At 42.1% G+C, this 21,362-nt stretch overlaps 1 protein-coding gene across 1 annotated transcript in view; it reads left to right on the top strand.

Annotated features, from left to right (window-relative positions):
* The window catches only part of TNFSF11 (TNF superfamily member 11), a 34,042-nt gene that overhangs the window by 9,321 nt on the left and 3,359 nt on the right, over nucleotides 1-21,362 (top strand). Inside the window, exons 3-4 of the mRNA XM_060129332.1 lie at nucleotides 18,650-18,695; nucleotides 18,776-18,874. Of these exons, the coding sequence (XP_059985315.1) occupies nucleotides 18,650-18,695; nucleotides 18,776-18,874 (145 nt within the window). The remainder of the gene's footprint in view (nucleotides 1-18,649; nucleotides 18,696-18,775; nucleotides 18,875-21,362) is intronic.

Below are 21,362 nucleotides of genomic sequence, written 5' to 3'. Positions count from 1 at the left end.
AAAGGACCTAAGCACGGTACTGGAAATATAGTATGCACTCATTAAATGTTTGTATATTACTTTTATCACCATTATTACTAATTCATTGTCATTGTTGATGATTTAATCAAAGACATATTTTAAAAGTTTAGATAGAGCAGGTTTGATCATTTTTCTGAACATGCAATAGGACAAAACAATAGAACACTGAAGCAAGTTGCAGAAAACCACTGTGACATTTTTATCAGCATCAGCAATAAACATGTTGATTATATACTATCCTTAGGGAACTTCTAGGTCTATTTAAGATGTATAATTAATTAATTTAATTAATACAGTAAGAAATTAAACAGCCTATTCTTAAGGCATTTTAAGCTATATGTTGAAGGATTGTGTATTAGTGGAGGAGAGAAAGACATAACATTTGCAAGACCCTCAATTTAAAATTATCGTCAAAAATCCTGACCTACATTGGGAAAAAGAGGATCTACTGAGCTATATATTGTGAAATCTAATACTCAATTTGCTATTCTTTTCTTATTGAAGTTTAGTTGATTTACAATATTGTGTTAGTTTCAGGTATACAGCAAAGTGATTCAGTTTTTTTTCAGATTATATTCCATTATAGGTTATTACAAAATGTTGGATATAATTCCCTGGGCTGTACAGTAAATCCTTGTTGCTTATTCTATTTTATGTATAGTAGTTTGTATCTGTTAATCCCATACTCCTAATTTGTCCCTCCTTCCCTCCCTCTCTCCCTCTGGTAACCACAAGTTTGTTTTCTGTCTGTGAGTCTGTTTCTGTTTTTGCATATACATTCTTCTGTATTGTTTTTTAGATTTCACATGTAAGTGATATATTAAAAAACGAATGAAATATTGCCATTTGCAGCAACGCGGATGGACCTAAAGAATATTATACTTAGTGAAGTCAGACAGAGAAAGACAAATTCTAATTCATTTTTTATTGTTTTTGTTTTATGTTTCATTTTCAGTAGTCAGTTTTTTATCTCACCTCCTAAATACTGAGTGGTCTATCTATAAACATTGACATGTACCAGAGGTAATCTGTTAGTTCAAAGCTGAACCTCTAATTAAGGTAATTCTGGTTAGGCAAATGATTGTCTCCTAATTTTCTGTTTAAATCAACCCATATTGTATATCCTTACAATGAAAAAGAGATAAACTTTTAATTTCAATGGTGTTCTGGTTCTTAAAAATTATACTTTGGGTTTCCTCTGGAAGAATAAGTATGCAAGATTAGCCAAGATAATTTGGAAAATAAGTAATATTAAGAAGAACAGGGGCTTCCCTCGTGGCGCAGTGGTTGAGAGTCCGCCTGCCGATGCAGGGGACACGGTTTCATGCCCTTTTCCGGGAAGATCCCACATGCTGCGGAGCAGCTGGGCCCGTGAGCCATGGCCGCTGAGCCTGCGCATCCGGAGCCTGTGCTCCGCAACGGGAGAGGCCACAGCAGTGAGAGGCCCGTGTACCGCAAAAAAAAAACAAAACAAAAAAGAAGAACAGATACCATTAACATTTACCTATGAGAATGCAAGGATGGTTCATCTTCACAGGTCAAAGGAGAAAAATGTTATCATCTCGTAGACACTGAGAAGTGATTGACAAAATTTTGCACTTATTTCTGATGTTTAAAATCCATTAGAAAACAGAACGAGATGTATTCTTGATGTTATCCTAAATAGCTCAAACTAAAAGTTAGCTAATGATGAAAAACAGGAGCATTTCTCTTAATATCGGGAATACGCCAAAGATGCCCACTGTCCCCATGTCATTTAACATTGTTCAGAATGTGCCAGCAAGTGTAATTACACATGAGAATGAAATAAAATATATAGAAGGTAGAATCTGCATGTGATATGATCGTGTACTTGGGAAAATTCAAAAGAACTGAAAAGCTACAAGCAAAGTAAATCAGTTTGTAAAAGTTAATAGGTAGGGACTTCCCTAGTGGCACAGTGGTTAAGAACCCGCCTGCCAGGGTAGGGGACACGGGTCCGGGAAGATCCCTCATGCCTCAGAGCAACTAAGCCTGTGCTCCACAACTACTGAGCCCGCAAGCCACAACTACTGAAGCCCGCGCACCTAGAGCCCGTGCTCCGCAACAAGAGAAGCCACTGCAATGAGACGCCCATGCACAGCAACGAAGAGTAGCCCCAGCTTGCCGCAACTAGAGGAAGCCCGCGCGCAGCAACGAAGACCCAACGCAGCCAAAAATAAATAAATAATGAGTGAGTGTAATTTGGGTTATACAAAAATGGGACTAGGACAGTTTGTTTGCTGTTTTTTTTTTAAAGTGATAGCCTTATCTCACGTCCTAAGTGAAAACAAATGCCAGATGGAGAGACATGGCCAATAGCTGCTCCCTGGCAGTCCTACACTTCTGTTCCCTCGATGAACTTTCCGCTGCTAACTCCCCCATCAGAACTTACTTGTTCATTGTCCCATTTCCTTTGAGCTTTCAGACTGTCTAGAGGGTACGATAAGCCAATTTGTACTTAAAGATGTTGATGAACAATAATGAAAGAATTTTCACTATTTTAGGAGCTTGTTGTGGACAGGGTGCCTCATTCCACATGAGTAACACTAATTATGAGAGATTCAGTGCCTGGGAAGCCAGAAGGAGAAAGATTTGTGGGCAGACAAGAATAGTCAACTGCTCTTATTAAAGACACACAGTTGGTTTTTTTTTTTTTTTAGATTTTTTGATGTGGACCCATTTTTCAAGTCTTTACTGAGTTTTTACAATGTTGTTCTGTTTTATGTTTTGGTTTTTTGGCCGTGAGGCATGTGGGATCTTAGCTCCCTGACCAGGGAATGAACCCGCACCATCTGCACTGGAAGGCGAAGTCTTAATCACTGGACCACCGGGAATTCCCAAGACACACAGCTTTAATTATACTAACAGACTAGTGTGACTCACAGGATGAGTAGAACTTTATTTCATTAATTTAATATTTGCTTTTGTTGTGCTATACGATTGTTACTCATGGGTAACAATATTACACACAGGTAATTCTTTTTAAGGAATAAGAAGTTGTCATAATATACCATCGTGTGTTTGGAGGTAGAAGATGCCATTTCTTCCCCCAGACAAGAGACTCTTTAGGAAGGAGACACACGTTATTCATCTTATCATTAGACTCAAGCAGTTTTATTCAGTGCACACACTGTGCTAGGCACTTTGCTATAACTTGTCCTTTAACCAAGGACTTACCCTTCTCTTACCTTGGCCAAATAATGATTTGCCAAATGTGTTATCCTTTGATGAGGATTATTGGTTAAGGTGACAGTCTACACATCTTGTCAAAAGAATCAAATTTCTCATTTCTCTTGCTGATGCTAAAAATAGGATGGATGTATCAGGCATTCATAACTAGGTTTGTATCTTAGCTTCAGTTCTAATATAGATATTGGGTGAACCCGTAAAACACAATCACTTTTGTGGCTGCAATCATTACTGAGAGATCTCCGCATCCCATGGTAACAAATGCTAGACATAAGCACAGTATCACATTCTATGTGTGCAAAAAGTGCTGTTTACCCAGCCCGTCTTTGGTCAGACGAGTAATGCTGTTCTTTCTGCCTTTTTTGTTTGTGGCTGGGTTTTCTTGGCTTTTTTTCCCTTCAGCACAGAACTCTGAAAGCCTCTTAGTGATCCAACCCTACCAACCACAATTTACAAAGTCTCTCATAACAGTCTATGACAATAAAGAAAACACTGGTACAAATACGGTGTCCGATTTATAAAGCAATTCTTGCTCCAGCTTTGGCCGCCTCTCTGGCCTCTGCCAGCCTGAGGAGCAGTGCGGGGGGCTCAGGCCTGAGTAGCACTTGGTCTTCAGACCTCCCGACCAGGCTCAGTGGAAAGCCATCTGTTTATACATATTTATACATCCTGAGCCCTGGGATGTGACTCTACTTGATGTTAGGATGCCTGCTTGTTGATTTCACGTTGGGTACCTGTTTGTGAAAGACTTCCTGAAACTTACTTTGAAATGTATCTGAAAGGGTGATAGGGAGGAGAGAGATCAATACACAAATCACACCAATCCCCTTGCTCTCCAACGTGGGGCGTTCAGTGCCTTCAAGGCGACCTCCCTAGGATGCTGGAAGGAAGCAAGGTGATTTACATGTATCTGTATATTTGAATATTGGCTTCAAAATATTTTTGTGAATATTTTATAAGGTAGCTACTATACAGGAACGTTTTTATTTAATACTTAGATAAATAAATATGTGCGTTTGGGAGCATTAAAAATTTTTCCCTGAAGAAGCTGCACAATCAGAAATGCCTAGAGATCTTGGAACGAACCTGCAGTTAGTTCCATCAGGACGAGAACTGCAGCCACTTTGCTCACATCTGAATATATCACAGCTAATTTAGACCCAAGATTGAAGGAAAAGAACAAGTAAATGACTGATGACTTCTTGAACTCTGTAAACTCATATTTTTAAATAAACATGAGTCATTGACCAACTCACAAAGCCACTCAAAATGTTATAAGCCCGGTTCACATCTACTGGATGTCTCACCAATGTTATAATTGATAATTATTAATATTAGAGCCTGAAGCAATAATGCCTCCATATAATCATACTACAGGTTAATTTTTGTTGAAATTTCTGTTCATCTGGACTTCTTGCTTTAATCATGTTTTCCCCAGGTCTATTTGCCTCTTCATAGCTTATAAACTATATAGAGGCAGGTTTACAATGTGAACCAAAAACACAGCTCTGGCTTCTTATATGTTTTTGTAAAACTCTCTTATTTCATCCCAGACTATGAAAAGCCAATGGTGATGATGACTACCAGGAAGCTATGTTGTTAGCGTATTCTTGACTAACCATTTCCTGGAGTCAGTAAGTCTCTGAGCCTCCAAAGATTTACTGGAAAATGGGGAGTAAGACCAGAGCCATAATCACTGAACCATTAATTCTTACCTGGAATTCTTATTTTATTCCCTGGGAATCAGTGCATAGTAGGCCTTATCTCCTGCAGGATTCCCAATATAAATAAAACTATCTCCTGGTACTAAGAATGATGTACCCAAGATTCACAGCCCTTTGATCCTCAGTCATATATTCACTGTTATTTCATATAGTCTGTGCTGCCCTAACAAAGAGACTCATCACTCATTGGACAAAATAAGATAGAAGATTTTTCTCTCGTGTGCAATAATCTGGAGGTGGCAGTTCAGGGCTGGCAGGAAGACACCTCCATCCTCAACAGGTACCTTCCATCTCTGGATCCAAATTGGTTTCTCCATACATTGTCATCTCCAGACAGAGGAAAGGGAGAAAGAAAAAGTCAAGGTGGTACCTGGAAGTTGAGGCGTCAGTCATTTCTAGTAGCATCTTATTGGCTGGAACTTATTCATAAAATGACACATGGATGTCATGTCAAAGTAGGCTACACATTGTAGTCTCTAGCGGGGCAACCATTTGCACCAAAGCTTGAGGAAAGGGGTTGCCTATAACTAACTGGAGAGGAGAGGATGGATTCTAGGAGGACAATAAGTGGTCTCCAGTACTCATTAAACCCTATTAAGGCAGGAAAGGGGGTTCACTATATGAACAAGAGGTAATTCTGTATATATACACGTCTATGAAAAATTGGAACAGTCAAGATTTTATTTTCTAAGTTAAAGTACTTTAAGATTATTTAGATTCCAGAAGAGAGAGAAATTTGAAGGTAGATTTAATAGCATGCATCTTTCTGATGAACTTTCAAAGGTTCATTTAGTCAGATGTATCTGTGATCTGTGAATAGACCTTGATTCTCACTTGTCCAGTTTTTAGTAGGTTTTGTGGATTCAAGAACATTAATTTAAAACCAGAAAGTTCATCAGATTGAGTGGTTGTTTTTTTCATCTGTAAAGCTGATTCCTTAGAATTCCAATGTCAATTATTACAGGAAGCCTATTCCCATTTTTAAAACTAAAGTACATAAGAAATCAATTAAAAGTTGAGTAGATCTTAACTGTTTATGAAATTGTAATCACTGGAGTTGTAACATAGCCATTATTTCTCATTTGCTTTTTAGTTAATACACACACAGCAGAAACAAGGGGAAAAATTAAACCCCGTTCATTATCTCTTTGCTTTTGTATATAAGAGTATGTGTCCCAAGAAAGTTTCTTGTAAACCCACAAGGCAACTTGGGGTTTGGGGGCACTGATGTTCCCAAATCAAGATGTTAGTCATGTAGTGGTTTTCCAATGGGATTTCATCTCTGCCATAACAGTTTTGGGAACTGCAATTCAATCAACCCCAATCATATCTAGCATTTATAAAAGCTGCCTTCATGGGAAAGCCAAAGTATGACCCACAGAATTTTCCTGCAAAACCAAGGCCATCTACTGCCTTTTGCCCAACAACGGGCCATTGGCCATGATGCGCTCAATCTCAGGGGAGACCCAGGGCAAAAGGTAGGAGGGTCTGCACGAGGGAAATAACCAGGGAGTGATGTTGTCAGAGGTGGGCTTATCTTCGTGCTAGAAGTACTCCAGGGTGGAAGGAAAGATACTCTGGCTTGACATTTTTAAAGAAACAGAGAAGAAGAAGGACGTTCCTGAAAGAGGAGCATCTCGTTATGTGGCATGGGGATCTTGAGCTAAGATTTGAGCTAAGATCTGAGCTCAGAAGTCAGTAAGACTGAGGGTCCTCAGTTGGAGGGGACTTGGTAAAGGATGGTTGGATTGCTCCACCAGGAGTGGCTCGTCCTAGGAGAAGTGCAGCCTGTGGAACTGGAGAGAATGGCGTGCCCTAGAGCAGCGTTTTCCAAACCTGCTTGATCTTAAGAATCACTTGGGGACCTTATTTACAAAAGAAAGAAAAAGGTTCCCAGATCTGTTACGAAGATTCTGATTTGGTTGTTTAGGAGTAGACTTTGTGACGTGGGAAATCCTTTTTTAGAAGGGCTGAGGGCTGGCCGATCTTTACAAGAAGGCTTCAGGGTGGATACTGACCAAAGAGGTGTTCTAAGCATCCTAAGAAGAGTTGAGGGCCACTGGAGGACAGGGGAGCCATTGATGAATGAATGACTATATTTAAGAGGTAGGATTCAGCCTGTGTCGTGTGGAGAAGACGGGTCTTGGAAGTTGCAGAGAACAGTCTGTATCTGAGATGACCTGACAATAAATGTTTGCTTGAACTTTCTGAGATTCAGGGTCTGGAGAGATCCATTCTCTCGTAGCTTCCTCATCACGAGGGTGCTACCCCAGTCCTTAGTCATTGCCCTTTGAGAACACTAGGTGGGAATAGCAGCAGTAGCAGCAGTAAAAATAATCTTGATAATTATAAACTGTAAGGCTTATCTTCATCAGAAAGTTGAGGTGAACTCAGAATCTCTTCTCCTCGGTGCCTGTACCTGCTTCTCATCTGATCTACCCTTTTGTGGTGAATTACTATGATATTATCTCCATCACCCCGAATCAGAAGCCAGAAGATGGTCTTAGACACTTACTCATTGGCTTTTCACCTCACCCCCGTCCTGGGAATTCTACCTCCTTACTAAACCTTCACATACTTTACTCTGTGTCACTGCTGTTGTCACCTGAACACAGGTGTCACCATCACCATTGTCATTTTGCATCTGGACCACTGCAAGTGGTCCTACTGAGTAGGTCCTACCGCATCCTACTCACATTACCTCCAGTCCATCCTCTCCACAGCTGATTGACTTCTCAAATTCAGATCTTACTTTCCTACTTAAGGAAATCCTTTGGTGGACCCCCTATAGTCATCAGGATAAAGTCTGAGCTGCCGAACACACAACACAAAGCCTTTAGTGTTCTGGAACTCTCCTTCCAGCGCCAGCCTCTCCAGGCTCATTACCTTGCGGTTCCATCTCCTCACCCCACCTCAGCTTGTGCTCAGTGGACCCACCTCAGGAAGGTGCTAGAAGTTCGCTAACCTGGCTGTGCCCTTCCCCACCCCACCCCCGCCCCCCTGCTACAGCCATAAACACAGTGAAGGCAGAGAGGATATCCGTCCAGGACACGCAGCATCTTAGCATCCTGCAGAGCATCTGGCCCTAGCAGCCATCAGTGAGCTTTGTGGGATGGATGGATGGATGGATGGATGGATGGATGGATGGATGGATGAATTATGGGTCTTTGCGCATGTTCTTTATGCGCCATTCCAGGCTCTTCTTTGTGTACAGTTTTCTAATTGTCTTTCAAAATTTAGCTCAGGCATTACTTCCCAAAGAGTCCCCCAGTGATGCCCGCCTGCCCACCTTTGGGGTTAGGGGCCCCTTTTGTGCACACCTAGGGCTTCTTGTATTCACCCCATCATAGCATTGACCCTAGGAGCCGGGTGTGGGTCTGACTCACCCAGATGTGAGCTTTCCAAGGACAGAGACTATGATGTTCGGTTTCTCTAGCCAATGACAGGTACCGTGAGTAGGCGCTCAGTTAATGTTTAAAGAACACGTTTAATGAACACATGAGTGATCTGTGCTCATCCCTGCTCTTGGTGTCATCAGTTGGCTGGTTGTTTAATATTGTCGGAAGCTATAGCCACATTACCGGTGCCTGGAAGATTCTCATCAAGGGGTGGAGGTCGCTCCCAAGTGTGGTGTTTTTCCTGCTTCTTCAAGAGGGAGCGTCTTCCCTCTTTGGGGCATGAACACCATATAGGGACTTTGAGTCTGGAGGACCTTCACGGCCATCCTGCCCCTTCCCTCCCTGGCCTCACTGGTCCACGGTGGCTGGCCTGGTACCTCTGTTCCCCTTTAGTTCCATTTGTAGCAGTCAGAAATACTGGGGAAGAGTCGATGTGAGAGTCAGCTTTCTACAGAGGAGATAGGGCTTTGTGAATGTCAGAAGTTCTGCCAACGTTAGGTGGCATAATTATGTTTCAAGTGGCAGAAGAGAGCAGAGACGTGGTAAATAGCACAGTTAGCCCAAGATTCCCCACTGCAGTTACCCTGCCAAGCCCTTAGATGAAACTTTATAAATGAGTACCCTAGCTCAGAACACTGTAAAATCGGGCTCTTTATGAAGACTAATATTGCTGTCATAGGGCTACTTTATGAAAACCCGAAGGGACCTTTACCTAGAGCGGAAACTTCCTCATTTAAACCATGAAGGTTAAACAATAAAAACTAATTTTCTATTCCCAGCATAGCCATCGCCCTGCCGGGAAAGCATCATTCTGCTTTAGGAAAACAAGGGCACCGTATTCTTTAGCCCTTCGGTGGGTAGAGTACATTACGTGTGTGCAAAGACATGTCTTTTCCAATCAGCAGACTTCTTTCTGGTAGAAATGAGCCCTCGCTGACTGTACTTGGGGTGGAAGGAGGAGGCCAGTCCACATTTTTCTTGGTAAAGCTCTTTCTTGAGAATTTCCAGAGATGGTCGTGGGTTGGTGGCTGATTCAGTGAGGAGACAAAGAGATGAGGGGGCTCAGAGCGGGGTGCATGAGGGCGGGGGAGATAGAATCCTGTGGAGAAGACTTTGGCTTTGAGAGAATTTTTTAAATCAGTAGTTCATAGTAAGAAATAAAGAATTTTAGGGACGAGAGGGTAAAGTTACAAATTCAAGTCTCTCACCTTCAGGATTAGGGGGGCTTATGCCTTATCTACCGTCTCCCCAGCCCCGACACTTGCTGGACCCTGGGCCCCTCCTATCTCCCCCTCCCCTCCCCTCCCCCTCCCCTGTGGGGATTGGCTGGGAGCTGCCCTTCCCCCTTCCCAATGCTCCTGCCCTCTCCCTGCTGGTGCCCGGTGCCCTGTAGGGCTCTGCTCCAGGGGATCTGGGCTGAGAAGCACAAGCTCCTCTCTAGCTGAATGACATGTATTTAGGTGACAGAACCTTAACGTCTCCTGCTCTTAAAGTTCTTTGCTTTGAGGTGTTTTCGAACTGTCACCATTGACTCTTCATGACAAGCTGGGGGGGCCTCCAGCTCCATCCAGGTGCATACAAAGTGTTCCCGCATGTCCCGTGGATTGGAAGTTCCACGTGAGCTTTCGGAGAGCAGGCAAGCGAAGCTAAGGCATTAGTTCTAATCCTGTCTCTTTAGTTGCTCCACAACACCTGGTGGCTATTGTTTCGGTGCCCTGTGAGCCAAGAATGCCAAGGGAAAAAAAAAAATCTTTACAATTAAAGATGAGCTATCGATAAGACAGTAAGACATTTCTCCAGGGGAGCAGTTGTACGCCAAGTCTGCATGGATGGGAGGGCAGGAGACCTGCAGACGGAAATAACTCTAAGTAGTTCTGTGTGGCTTGAGTGTCCAGAGTGTCCTCAGGGGTGATGGAGTTTGGGGGTGCAGGGGAGGAATAGCTGGAGAGTCTGGAATGGTAACCAGCCTGGTCGTGCAGGGCCTTATAAGCCCAGGTAAGGAACGTAGACTTGTTCCTGATGTCTGCAGGCAGCCCCTGGAGGGTTTTCAGAAGAGAAGGGACTTCACTGACAGAGGAATGGATAAAGGAGATGTGGTATATATACACAGTGGAATATTACTCAGCCATAAAAAAGAATGAAATAATGCCATTTGCAGAACATGGATGGACCTAGAGATTGTCATACTAAGTAGTATTTGTAGTATTGTCATACTACAAATGAACTTATTTACGAAACAGAAATAGACTCACAGACATGGAAAACAAACTTACGGTTACCAAAGGGGAAGTAGGGGGAGGGATAAATTAGGAGTTTGGGATTAAAATATACATACTACTATATATAAAATAGATAACCAACAAGGCCTTACCGTATAGCAGAGGGAACTATATTCAATATCTTGTAATAACCTATAATGGAAAAGAATCTTAAAAAGAATCTATCTATCTATCATCTATCTATCTATATAATTGAATCACTTTGCTGTGTGCCTGAAACTAACACAACATTGTAAATCAACTATATTTCAATAAGAATTTTTAAAAACCTTTCAAAAAAGAAGAGAAGGGGCTTGCTCGCATGCGGACTTTCTGATGCTCACTCTAGCAGCAATGGACCAGTTGGAGGATATCAGGAGATCAGGAGAGGAGGTAGGAGGTTATTATTGGAATCCTAATGAGAAATGATGAAAGCTTGAAGGAAGGCAGTGGTCCTCTGGCTGGAGAGGAGAGGATGGATTTCTGAGCTATTTACAAGGTGGAAGTCTGCAGGATTTCTCTGCAAGATTAGGAAACTGCCTATTCGTTTTCAGAAGCAACCCACATGTGGCATTTATGTGCTAACTCAGCTGATGAAAACACTATTCTTGTAACTAGGTTGGAGAAGAATTACAGGAAGGGTATCATTCAGATGTTAAAATGAATGCATTACATATGTTAACAGTGTATGAACCCTGTATTATATCTGGCAAACGGGGTGTTAAATCCTTGTTCAACCAGCCAGATGTCCCTGCAGCTGCTACTGGGATTGCAGGGGGAGCCAGCCACCTGAGACCCCAGGTAGGAGCTGGTGCCAGTGGTTTCTGGAAGCATCTGGCTAGACAAATTGTTTCTCCTGTGCTGATTGACAGGTCCCACACGGATCACACAATTCACATCACAATGAACAGGTGGGATTTTCAGTCTGATAAGGCCAGACTCCAGGAACTTGACCTTTTTGCAGGGAATCTTTAAAGCTGGGAGTGTCCTCAGTGCAAATTTAAATCTATTTATACATATGATTTTGTAAGACCAAAAAAAAAAAAAAATCACTTCAGTCAAACAAACTGAGGCCAATTTAATAACATTCGCTCTTGAATTGCTATGCTGTCAAAGTCTTGTTTGGGGCAGTTATCCAGCTGAGTTTGCAAAGGCTGGCTTAAGCGTTTGCTGTAAATGTTTATTTTTTATTTTTTTGGCGGTACGCGGGCCTCTCACTGTTGTGGCCTCTCCTGTTGCGGAGCACAGGCTCCGGATGCGCAGGCTCAGCGGCCATGGCTCACGGGCCCAGCCGCTCCGCGGCATGTGGGATCTTCCCGGACCGGGGCACGAACCCGTGTCCCCTGCATCGGCAGGCGGACTCTCAACCACTGCGCCACCAGGGAAGCCCTGCTGTAAATGTTTAAATTAACCTGGAGCAAAATTCCCATAATTACTCAAAAGAAGTTGAAAGTACTGATAGGTGTTTATATTTATTCTTACGGAGTAGTCTCTCCTAAGTGGTTTTGATATATCAAGACTGAGCCAGTTCTGGGATGTCTCCCTCCTCCCTCTTTTGAAAAAAGTTCCCAGAATATATATATATATATATATATATATATATATATATATATATATTTTAAATGTTGAACCTTCTTTTAATTAATTTATTTTTATTTTTGGCTGTGTTGGGTCTTCGTTTCTGTGCGAGGGCTTTCTCTAGTTGTGGCAAGCGGGGGCCACTCTTCATCGCGGTACGCGGGCCTCTCACTGTCGTGGCCTCTCTTGTTGCAGAGCACAGGCTCCAGACGCGTAGGCTCAGTAGTTGTGGCTCACGGGCCTAGTTGCTCCGCGGCATGTGGGATCTTCCCAGACCAGGGCTCGAACCCGTGTCCCCTGCATTAGCAGGCAGATTCTCAACCACTGCGCCACCAGGGAAGCCCCCAAAATATTTTTTAAAGATGTCCAAGGGAGCCTGTCCCAGCAGTCTCCCTGTCACACTCCTGGGAATTGTACTTCTGGGACGTTGAATTCAGGAGAAGTTAAAGAGAAGCAGTCCTAGAGACCACAGTTACACAATCATATTGATCTTTTGTGTACTTTCTTTCTTGGAGGAGAAATTGTGAAATCCCAACATTTTTTCTGAGTGAAATAAAAAGTCAAAATTTTTAAAAAAAAAGGAAAGAAAAATCATACCGGTTGTTTTCTTGTCTGTTCAGATGTACTCGGACAGCAAGGACGAAAAGTCAGCGCAGTCTAAATAGGAAGATACCACAAGGAGCAGATTTTCAAATGTTGTGAAACTTCCGCATCTCTCTTGTTTTTAGACTTTGGAGTTGGGGGCAAAACGGCAGTTTCAAATCTGCGAGGTCTGGCTGTGGGAGCCCAGGCTTGGCAATGTGAGACAATGTCCACTAGGTGGCAGTATGTCAGAGGATTTCTTCTATCCTTGAACTGGCAGCGATTTCTTTGGCTGTCTACCAGTAGGTCGGTTTTCCTTTTTGTCCTGTTTTGAAGGGTTAAATGAAGCTCTCATAATTTAGGCGCAAATTATGCTTATTTAAGAAATGCATAAATTCGCTGAAAAGCCTACTTGTTACAGTGTGACCATAAATAAGTTCCTTCATTCATGGGATTTTTCTTAGTAACTTACAGGTGATCCTAATGGTCATGAGTAGGTTTTGGGAATCAGGGGGTGGTTCTCTTTGTCCTTGCATGTGACAGATGCTAAACATGCTTTATTCTGAGAAGGTAGATCGCTGATCTTCCTGGGGAGCAGGGCATTGGGTTCTCTTTAGTAGCTTTCAGCCGAGAGAATATCGCACAGAGGGCTGTCTGCCCAGCTTTCTCACCCTGGAAACTGTTTCTGGCTTCTGTTGGAGGCTCTTTGCTGGGAGGTGTATCAGAACCGCCTATACTTCTTTATGCAAAGCTGTGGGCATTCTGAGAGTGTAGACAACATAAGAGTGCACTGAACGTGCATCCAGAGAGTTAACTTTTTTTTTTCTAATTTACAGCTGGATATAAAATAAGATAAAACACGTATAACATTTTTTAAAAGATCTCTTTCATGTGAATAATTTGTTCAGAGGAAAGGAGTTAGGATGTTCTTTGTAGTGTCTTCCCCAAATTATTAATAGATGAATCAGAACTTTCTGCATTCAAAGAAACCAGAAGCAATGTCTGAATGATTCAATCTGGGACTAAAGAACTCTGCAAATTTTAAAACACTCTAATTAATGGGACAAAAGAAGAGGACTACTGTGGATGAAAATAAACGTAAATGCAAAGCTTAGGAAATAAATGGAATTGTCTGTTGGGGTGAAGTTTGGGTACTCCTTTAGAAGACTTTCTTATAATTTTGAAAATTAAAAATATTAGGGGGCCATTCAAGAGAAAACCGTGCTTGGTATGTACGTAGCAAAGTATCTGAGCTTTGAGAAAAATGACCAAACGAGTGGCCCTGCTCTGTGGAGTGGCCTTGTTGGAGTCACATTTGGAGACGTGAGGCCCCCATGTCCAGGGCCCTCATGGCTTACTTCGGAGGCTTCACCAGCCAAGCTCTGAACCAGTCTTGGAAGGTTCTGAGCCTGCTGTTTTCTGAAGCCCCCTCCCCAAGAATTCTGAGACCATATTTCCTGATGTTGAGGTTCCTTTCTCTCAGATCCCTGGTCAAGGTGGGTCTCCTTTCAGAGTTTCTACTTCAGGGAGGGGACCACCCTCTAAGAATTTCCTGACAGGTATAGAGAGGGAAAAAAAATTCCTTCCCTCTCCCCACTTAGGTTCACCAGTCGGGACCCTGTAAATTAGACTGACAAGAGATAGATTATAAAAGAAAAGCATACCAATTTATTTAATGTGAGTTTTATGTGACGCAGGAAATGCGTCATTAGGAAATGAAGACCCACAGGAATAGTTAAGCTGAGTGGTTTCTATACCCAGTTTGGTGAAGGGTGGAAAGGTGTAGAAAAATGAGACAGGACAGGACAGGACAGGGTCTGAGCTCAGGATGGTAAACTGGGGAAAACGGAGCAAGGCCTGTTGCTTCAGATTCCTCTAGGTGTCCTCCCGTCTTAAGAGATGAAGATGCTCCTTTCTTCCCAGTGGTAAGGCACTTCTCCCGTGAGGGTCTGTGACCTGCTTCAGGGGAGAAGGACAAAGCCAGGTAGTCCTTCCTGCCTCTGCCATTTCCCAGAATCCTTTAGCTTAAAGTATTCCACTTGCCAAAGCACCATATTTGGGGGTAGCATGTCCTGAACCCCATCCCAGGCCACTGATACTTTCCTGCCAGCTTCCAGGAGTAGACTCGTTGACCACATCTTGTGAAGGGGGGTGGGCTGATAGCTCTAGACGAGGACTGGGAAGGTGTAGGCTCAAGCCCCAGAGCTATTAGGGGCATCCTTATTCTCCCTTGGCCTCCATTTTCCAGTCTGAAAAGTGAGCTTAGTACTAGTTACCCAGCCTCTGATTCTAACGTGAATCCAACAGGGTAACACAAGGGGAGATAGTTGGCTTTTTGCTGGCTGCACATGTAAGGGATGATTTAATTTTCAACACTTGGAATATATATAAATCGTGAGGATATAATAAATCTAGGACTAAATAGAGCTGTCGCCAAGCAACCATTCACGGAAATGGTCAATTAGTAATAATGTTTCTCAACGCCTGCTGCATATTAGAATCACCTGGGGAGGTTCTTGTAAAAAGCTACCAAGTCAATATCAGACTAATTGAGTTAGACTGGCTGGAGTTGGGCCAGGGTACCCTAAAACTGTAGTCTTCGAAGAATGTTATGTTCCTGGTTGATATCTGTGCACATAAATAACAATGATCTTGAGTTCAAAAGATTGGGGTGGGGTAGGGATATAAGAACAGATACTGAGACTACATTTTTTGTAGCCTGAGCTATAGACACATCACGTACTTTGTTTTTCATGTGGAAACTTCCCTATAAGGTTTCATGAGAGGAATTGCAATTCTTGGATACCCAACAATATATAACATGAAAGCAGCATTACCTCATCGGCCTTTAGCTCAAGTTTTAATTCATCTTGGGTCATGACACACTTTTTTTTTTTTAAGCAGACATTGAAAGTGTTTCTGAATGGCACTGGTTATTGAATTTTCTTGAAAAGTTTCCGTGACAGCTCTGACCTAGCACCTGCTGATTAAATGGGCAGGAGAAGTTCATTCCCAGGTAGGAGAGAACAAACTCTCCCTGCCCACTTAATCAGTGACTTTTGTCTGCTGCTCCTTTGGCCTGGTCTCAAGCTTCAAGAAAATCTCAGATTTGCTCATCTCTGAAATCTTTTGGGATGTGAGAGGGATTGCTCTTCTCAAATGGAGGCCCCAGGTCAGCAACACCAGCTCGTCTGTTAGAAATGCAAATTCTCAGGTCCCGCCCCAGACCAAGCAGATCAGAAACACTGTGTTTCAACAAGCCCTCTGGGAGATTGTGCTGCATGTTCAAGGTTGAGAACCACGGAGCTAGCAAAATGGATCTTACCTTGTCTTTCTCAATAATGTGTGCTTTTCTCAATAGAAAAGCACCAAGCAGGCATTTGTAGGCATATGTCATACTTTGCTTTGCTTCCTTCTTCCCTCTCCCCTCTTCCTTCTGAGGATGAGGCAGATCGGGGCTAGAGGGAAAATGAGGGGTAGCTTTAAATCTCTGAAATACTGTCATCCAGGTACCTATTTTTGTTTTTTTTGCGGTACGCAGGCCTCTCACTGTTGTGGCCTCTCCCGCCGCGGAGCACAGGCTCCAGACGCGCAGGCTCAGCGGCCATGGCCCATGGGCCCAGCCGCTCCGCGGCATGTGGGATCTTCCCGGACAGGGGCACGAACCCATGTCCCCTGCATTGGCAGGCAGACTCTCAACCACTGCACCACCAGGGAAGCCCCAGGTTCCTATTTGTTCCAATCTTTAAAGAGATAGTAATCAGATAAAGTTACATTATATATACATATATAAGTATATAAAGAGATATACAATGTCTAAAGATATATTGTATCATAAATGTATAAAGCTATATACAATGTTTAGTAAACATTGTGTGTGTATATATCTCCATTATAAATGTAAAAAGATATATACAATCAATAAAGATACACTATATATATATTATATATGTAATGTATTATGTATTTATAAAGGTAAAAGATACACTGTGTATATATAAATGTATAAAGGTATACACAATGTATAATAGGTACATTGTGCATATATAAATCCCTGTTGTGAATGCAGGGAAGACTAAACTAGGAAATTCCAGAAATCAGGGTACCATTGGGAATCCAAAGATCATGAGAAAAGACTTGGGAGATTGGCAGTCAGCAGGGGAGAGAAATAAATCTTGGATGGAGTGGGGAGAGGAACAAAGCCTGGTAAGGGCCACTGCACTGCACAACCTAAAAGAGCCAGCCATCATTTGCCTGGAATTTCCTGCAGAGATGCTCCCAGGGCTGTGCAGGGCAGTGCCCTGGGTCAAAGGCAAGGGCAGGAAGTAGCCTTGGATGAGACTGTAAAGTTTCCTTCTAAAAGTCAGTCATGCTGTGACTTCTTTAGGATGTTAGAATAGGTAACTGAAGACAGCTGTGCTATCCTCCAAGGGTCTTTAAAAATAGAATTGAGGGGCTTCCCTGGTGGCGCAGTGGTTAACGGGGCTTCCCTGGTGGCGCAGTGGTTCAGAGTCCGCCTGCCGATGCAGGGGACACGGGTTCGTGCCCCGGTCTGGGAGGATCCCACATGCCGCGGAGCGGCTGGGCCCGTGAGCCATGGCCGCTGAGCCTGCGCGTCCGGAGCCTGTGCTCCGCAACAGGAGAGGCCACAACAGTGAGAGGCCCGCGTACCGCAAAAGGAAAAAAAAAAAAAAAAATAGAATTGATTCTCTTCTCTCTTGGGGGTCTTGAAGGCAGAGAGAAGAATCAATGTAATTTTACCACTAGAACCCTTCCAACTGTTAACAGTTAAGTTTTGTTATAGCCTCTACCTATCTAACTATCAGCTATCTCAAAGCCCTTCTCTCCAGACATTCCAAGAACTTAAGCTATCTGGCTTATCTCTCAAACATCATGAGGGGGTGGGGTAGTTAGCATGGATGGTCACCCCAATAACAGAGAAATGAGGAATCTCTCCAGAGTGTTTCTAGTAGTATTTAGATGTATGGAGTTACCATACATCTGCTGAGTGCCTACATGCATCATCTCATTGAGTCTTCACAGCCACCGATGATAAAGGTGCTGTTAATATCCTCAGTATTTGCAGGTGACTGAGAAGGGGTTTGAACTGAAGTCAAAGCCTGAAGTTCCCTCCACATCACTTTACTATTTAATGGTAGCTAAGGTCTTGATTCAGGTGGGCCTGCAGTTACTTATTGGACCCTTCATTGTCAGGGCTCAAATTGAGGTATGCAATTACCTACGTTCTTTATGTACTAGAGTTCTTTCTTTTACTGGCTTGCACTTCTAAACCTCTATTTGTGGCAATATTTTAAGCTAATGATTGGTAATCTAAAAAGCTCTTAGACTTCCATGTGGTACTTTAAATACACTGTGACTTTTTAAAATAAAAGATTAACCACTGGAAACCAAGCATCTTTCTCTTTCTTATGGGCTGAGCTTCAACATTTAACAGGAATTCACTAATGAAACAGACATAAAAAGAGACTCTCTAAAAATTTAAGAGGGTCATATATTCTGTGGTAATTGTTATGTTCCTAGTTAACTTCATCTCCATTTGTGTACCTGCTACAAATGTTTAATTATGTTCAGTGATTCCGTGTTTTATAATTTACATTGTCTTTTATTTCCTCTTATTGTCCAAAGTATTTTATTGGATGGTATGTGTGTAGTCTACTTTTTAAGCACATCAACATAATTCTTTGGGGTGAACTTCCCTTTATAGCTACTTAGAACATCAAGAAATTTTACTGCCTGTGTACTTCCGGCATATTTTGAAGGAAAGAGGATTAATTTATTGTATGTCCGACAGTCCTGAATTCTTAACTGCTTTATCAAAAGAGTGTATAAATAAAATTCTTTTTTCTTTTTATTGCAGGAAATGCAACATATTGTTAAATCACAACACATCAGAGCAGAAAAAGGTAAGCATGGATCTGTATAAATATTTGAAAACCCCTAGGGTGACTCCTCTTTGAGCTAACATGGCTTCTCTCATCTCCAGCCATGGTGGAAGGTTCATGGTTAGATCTGGCCAGAAGGAACAAGCCTGAGACTCAGCCCTTTGCCCATCTCACGATTAATGCCATTGACATCCCATCAGGTAAGTTCCATTTATATCCAGCCTGAAAAATATTTCAAGAGTAAGTCAGAAACAGAAAAACAAATACCGTATGCTAACACTATATATATGGAATTAAAAAAAAAATAGTTCCGATGAACCTAGGGGCAGGACAGGAATAAACACGCAGACATAGAGAATGGACTTGAGGACACAGGGAGGGGGAAGGGTAAGCTGAGACGAAGTGAGAGAGTGGCATGGGCATATATACACTACCAAATGTAAAATAGATGGCTAGTGGGAAGCAGCCGCATAGCACAGGGAGATCAGCTCGGTGCTTTGTGTCCACCTAGAGGGGTGGGATAGGAGGGGTGGGAGGGAGGGAGATGCAAGAGGGAGGGGATATGGGGATATATGTATACATATAGCTGATCCACTTTGTTATACAGCAGAAGCTAACACAACATTGTAAAGCAATTATACTCTAATAAAGATGTTTTAAAAAAGTCATTTATCAGCCCATCTGAATACTCAGACCTATTCTTAGCCTGTTAGCAAAATTTTGAGAGCCCTTAACTTCTAGACCAGAAGAAAGATCATCTATTTCCACATCATGGAAACAGTGATTCTCGATCGTGCCGGAATGGACATCATCACTATATTCATTTTCAGATCATCAGAGTGAGTTTATTTTAAAAGACTGCTAGTTGAGGTTGCATAACTGGGAAGGATAATCCCGTGTTATACTCATCTCTATTTTTCCAAGCAAAAGTTGACACATCCCCATTGCTGGCCTGTGAGGTGCATGAATTCCTGCAGGTAGTCATATCCTCAGCCATCTCCTGCAGAGTTCCAGGCAGGAGCTCAACAGAGTGATATTTAAGAGGCAATAGCCCTCTAGAAAATGAGACGTACTCGTTCTCCAGGGACTTATCGTTTTTTTCTGGCTAAGAATTTAGCTCAATAGACTGGAGACCTCATTATCTTTTGGAAATGAGGAAACCCAGAGCTCTATGTCTACATCTACCTAATGTACCAGTGATTTCCATCATATAATCCCCACTGGTTACTTCACATCGGGTTAGGTGAGCATCAGAAAGGTCACAAAGAACATTATGATGGAGTGACAATGGAATATTATTGTTATTATTCTTACACCATTTATACACACACTTTGTATCAGGCATTTTGCTCTGTATTCATTATCTCTAAACCTTACTACAACCCTGCAAGGTAGTGATTATCATTCAGATTTTGCAAACAGGGAAACCATGGTCCACCTAGTGTTAAGTTATCTGATCGAGGTTACAACGTGGCAGGATTAGAAGTTGAATTCCACTCTAGCTGATTCGCAAGTCCATGCTTTTTATACTATAGGTTATTACATAAGTATCTTGTGGCCTGTTGCCTTTGTCAGAGGGGAATAAATTCAGAGCGCTTGTGTTCCTCTTTTCATGAAAGAAGTAGATTAATGTGGTTTTAACAGCAGGGCGTCTCAAGTCTGCCGGCCTGGGTTTGAGGTCCCACCGTACTACCTGGCTGGGTGACCTTGTGCAAATTATTGGAATCCTTTGTGTGTCAGCTTCTTCATGGGGATGGTAACAGTTTGTACATCATGGGGCAGCTATAAAGATTTAATGAGGTTATATACTAAAATGCTTATATGGAAGTGGGCCTATAGTAAGAACTTAGTGAATGTAATTTGTCATTATTTAAAGTTTAATTAAATCATTTTATATATTCTATTTCTTGTTTTACAAAAATGATTCAAGGCAAGTTCTTCTTAGAGTTAAAAAAAATCCAAGTTTTAATAAGCAGTTTTGAAGCTACTAATATAGTATGGGCCACAAAGGAATTTTTCCTGACTACAGACATAGAAAGGAGAAACCAACTCTTTGATTTTTAGATTTTCCTAAACTATACTGTCCCAGATATTTGCTTCATAAACAAATTCTCCCCCCTCTCTCTCTCTCTCTTTCTGTGTGTGTGTGTGTATGTGTGTGCCTTATGGTGGAACTACACTAATTTTCTGAGTGGAAAACTATTTTGCATGTTAGCAAAGGCAATCAAATTAATACTGATCTGTCAGCTGTGTGTGCGGTAGTCTGCATTTATCTTTTCAGTTCATTTAAAATGGCATATGATAAATACTGCATTAGACCGTGTGCCAAAGTCTATTTGGCAATAGCAAGCATGCTTTAGTTACATAGCTCTCCCTCCAGGCACCTTGCATCAAATCATTGCCAAAAAGAAGGCAAAACTCCTGGTTATTTTATGATGGTTATTGAGCTTGAGACAGAGTGAAATGAGTGAGTGTATGCTTCTGTTTAAGAAAATAGAATTTGCTCCTCTGGCTTGGTCAATGACTCCTTGAGTCCATTTATCTCCCAGTTTGGATACTTCAGAGGAAGATGGCTTTAATTTTGCATGTTCATTCGGGGCCTCTGTTCCATACTTATTTGTACTTATTTACACATAAGAAAGAAATCAGAATCTGCCTTATACTGACTGTGTTTCAAAGCTTCTCGAA

The sequence above is a fragment of the Lagenorhynchus albirostris genome, chromosome 18 (assembly GCF_949774975.1).
Source record: "Lagenorhynchus albirostris chromosome 18, mLagAlb1.1, whole genome shotgun sequence".
Taxonomy (NCBI): Eukaryota; Metazoa; Chordata; class Mammalia; order Artiodactyla; family Delphinidae; genus Lagenorhynchus; species Lagenorhynchus albirostris.
The sequence above is the reverse complement of the archived record's forward strand: the minus strand, read 5'-3'. Positions and strand labels throughout refer to the sequence as shown.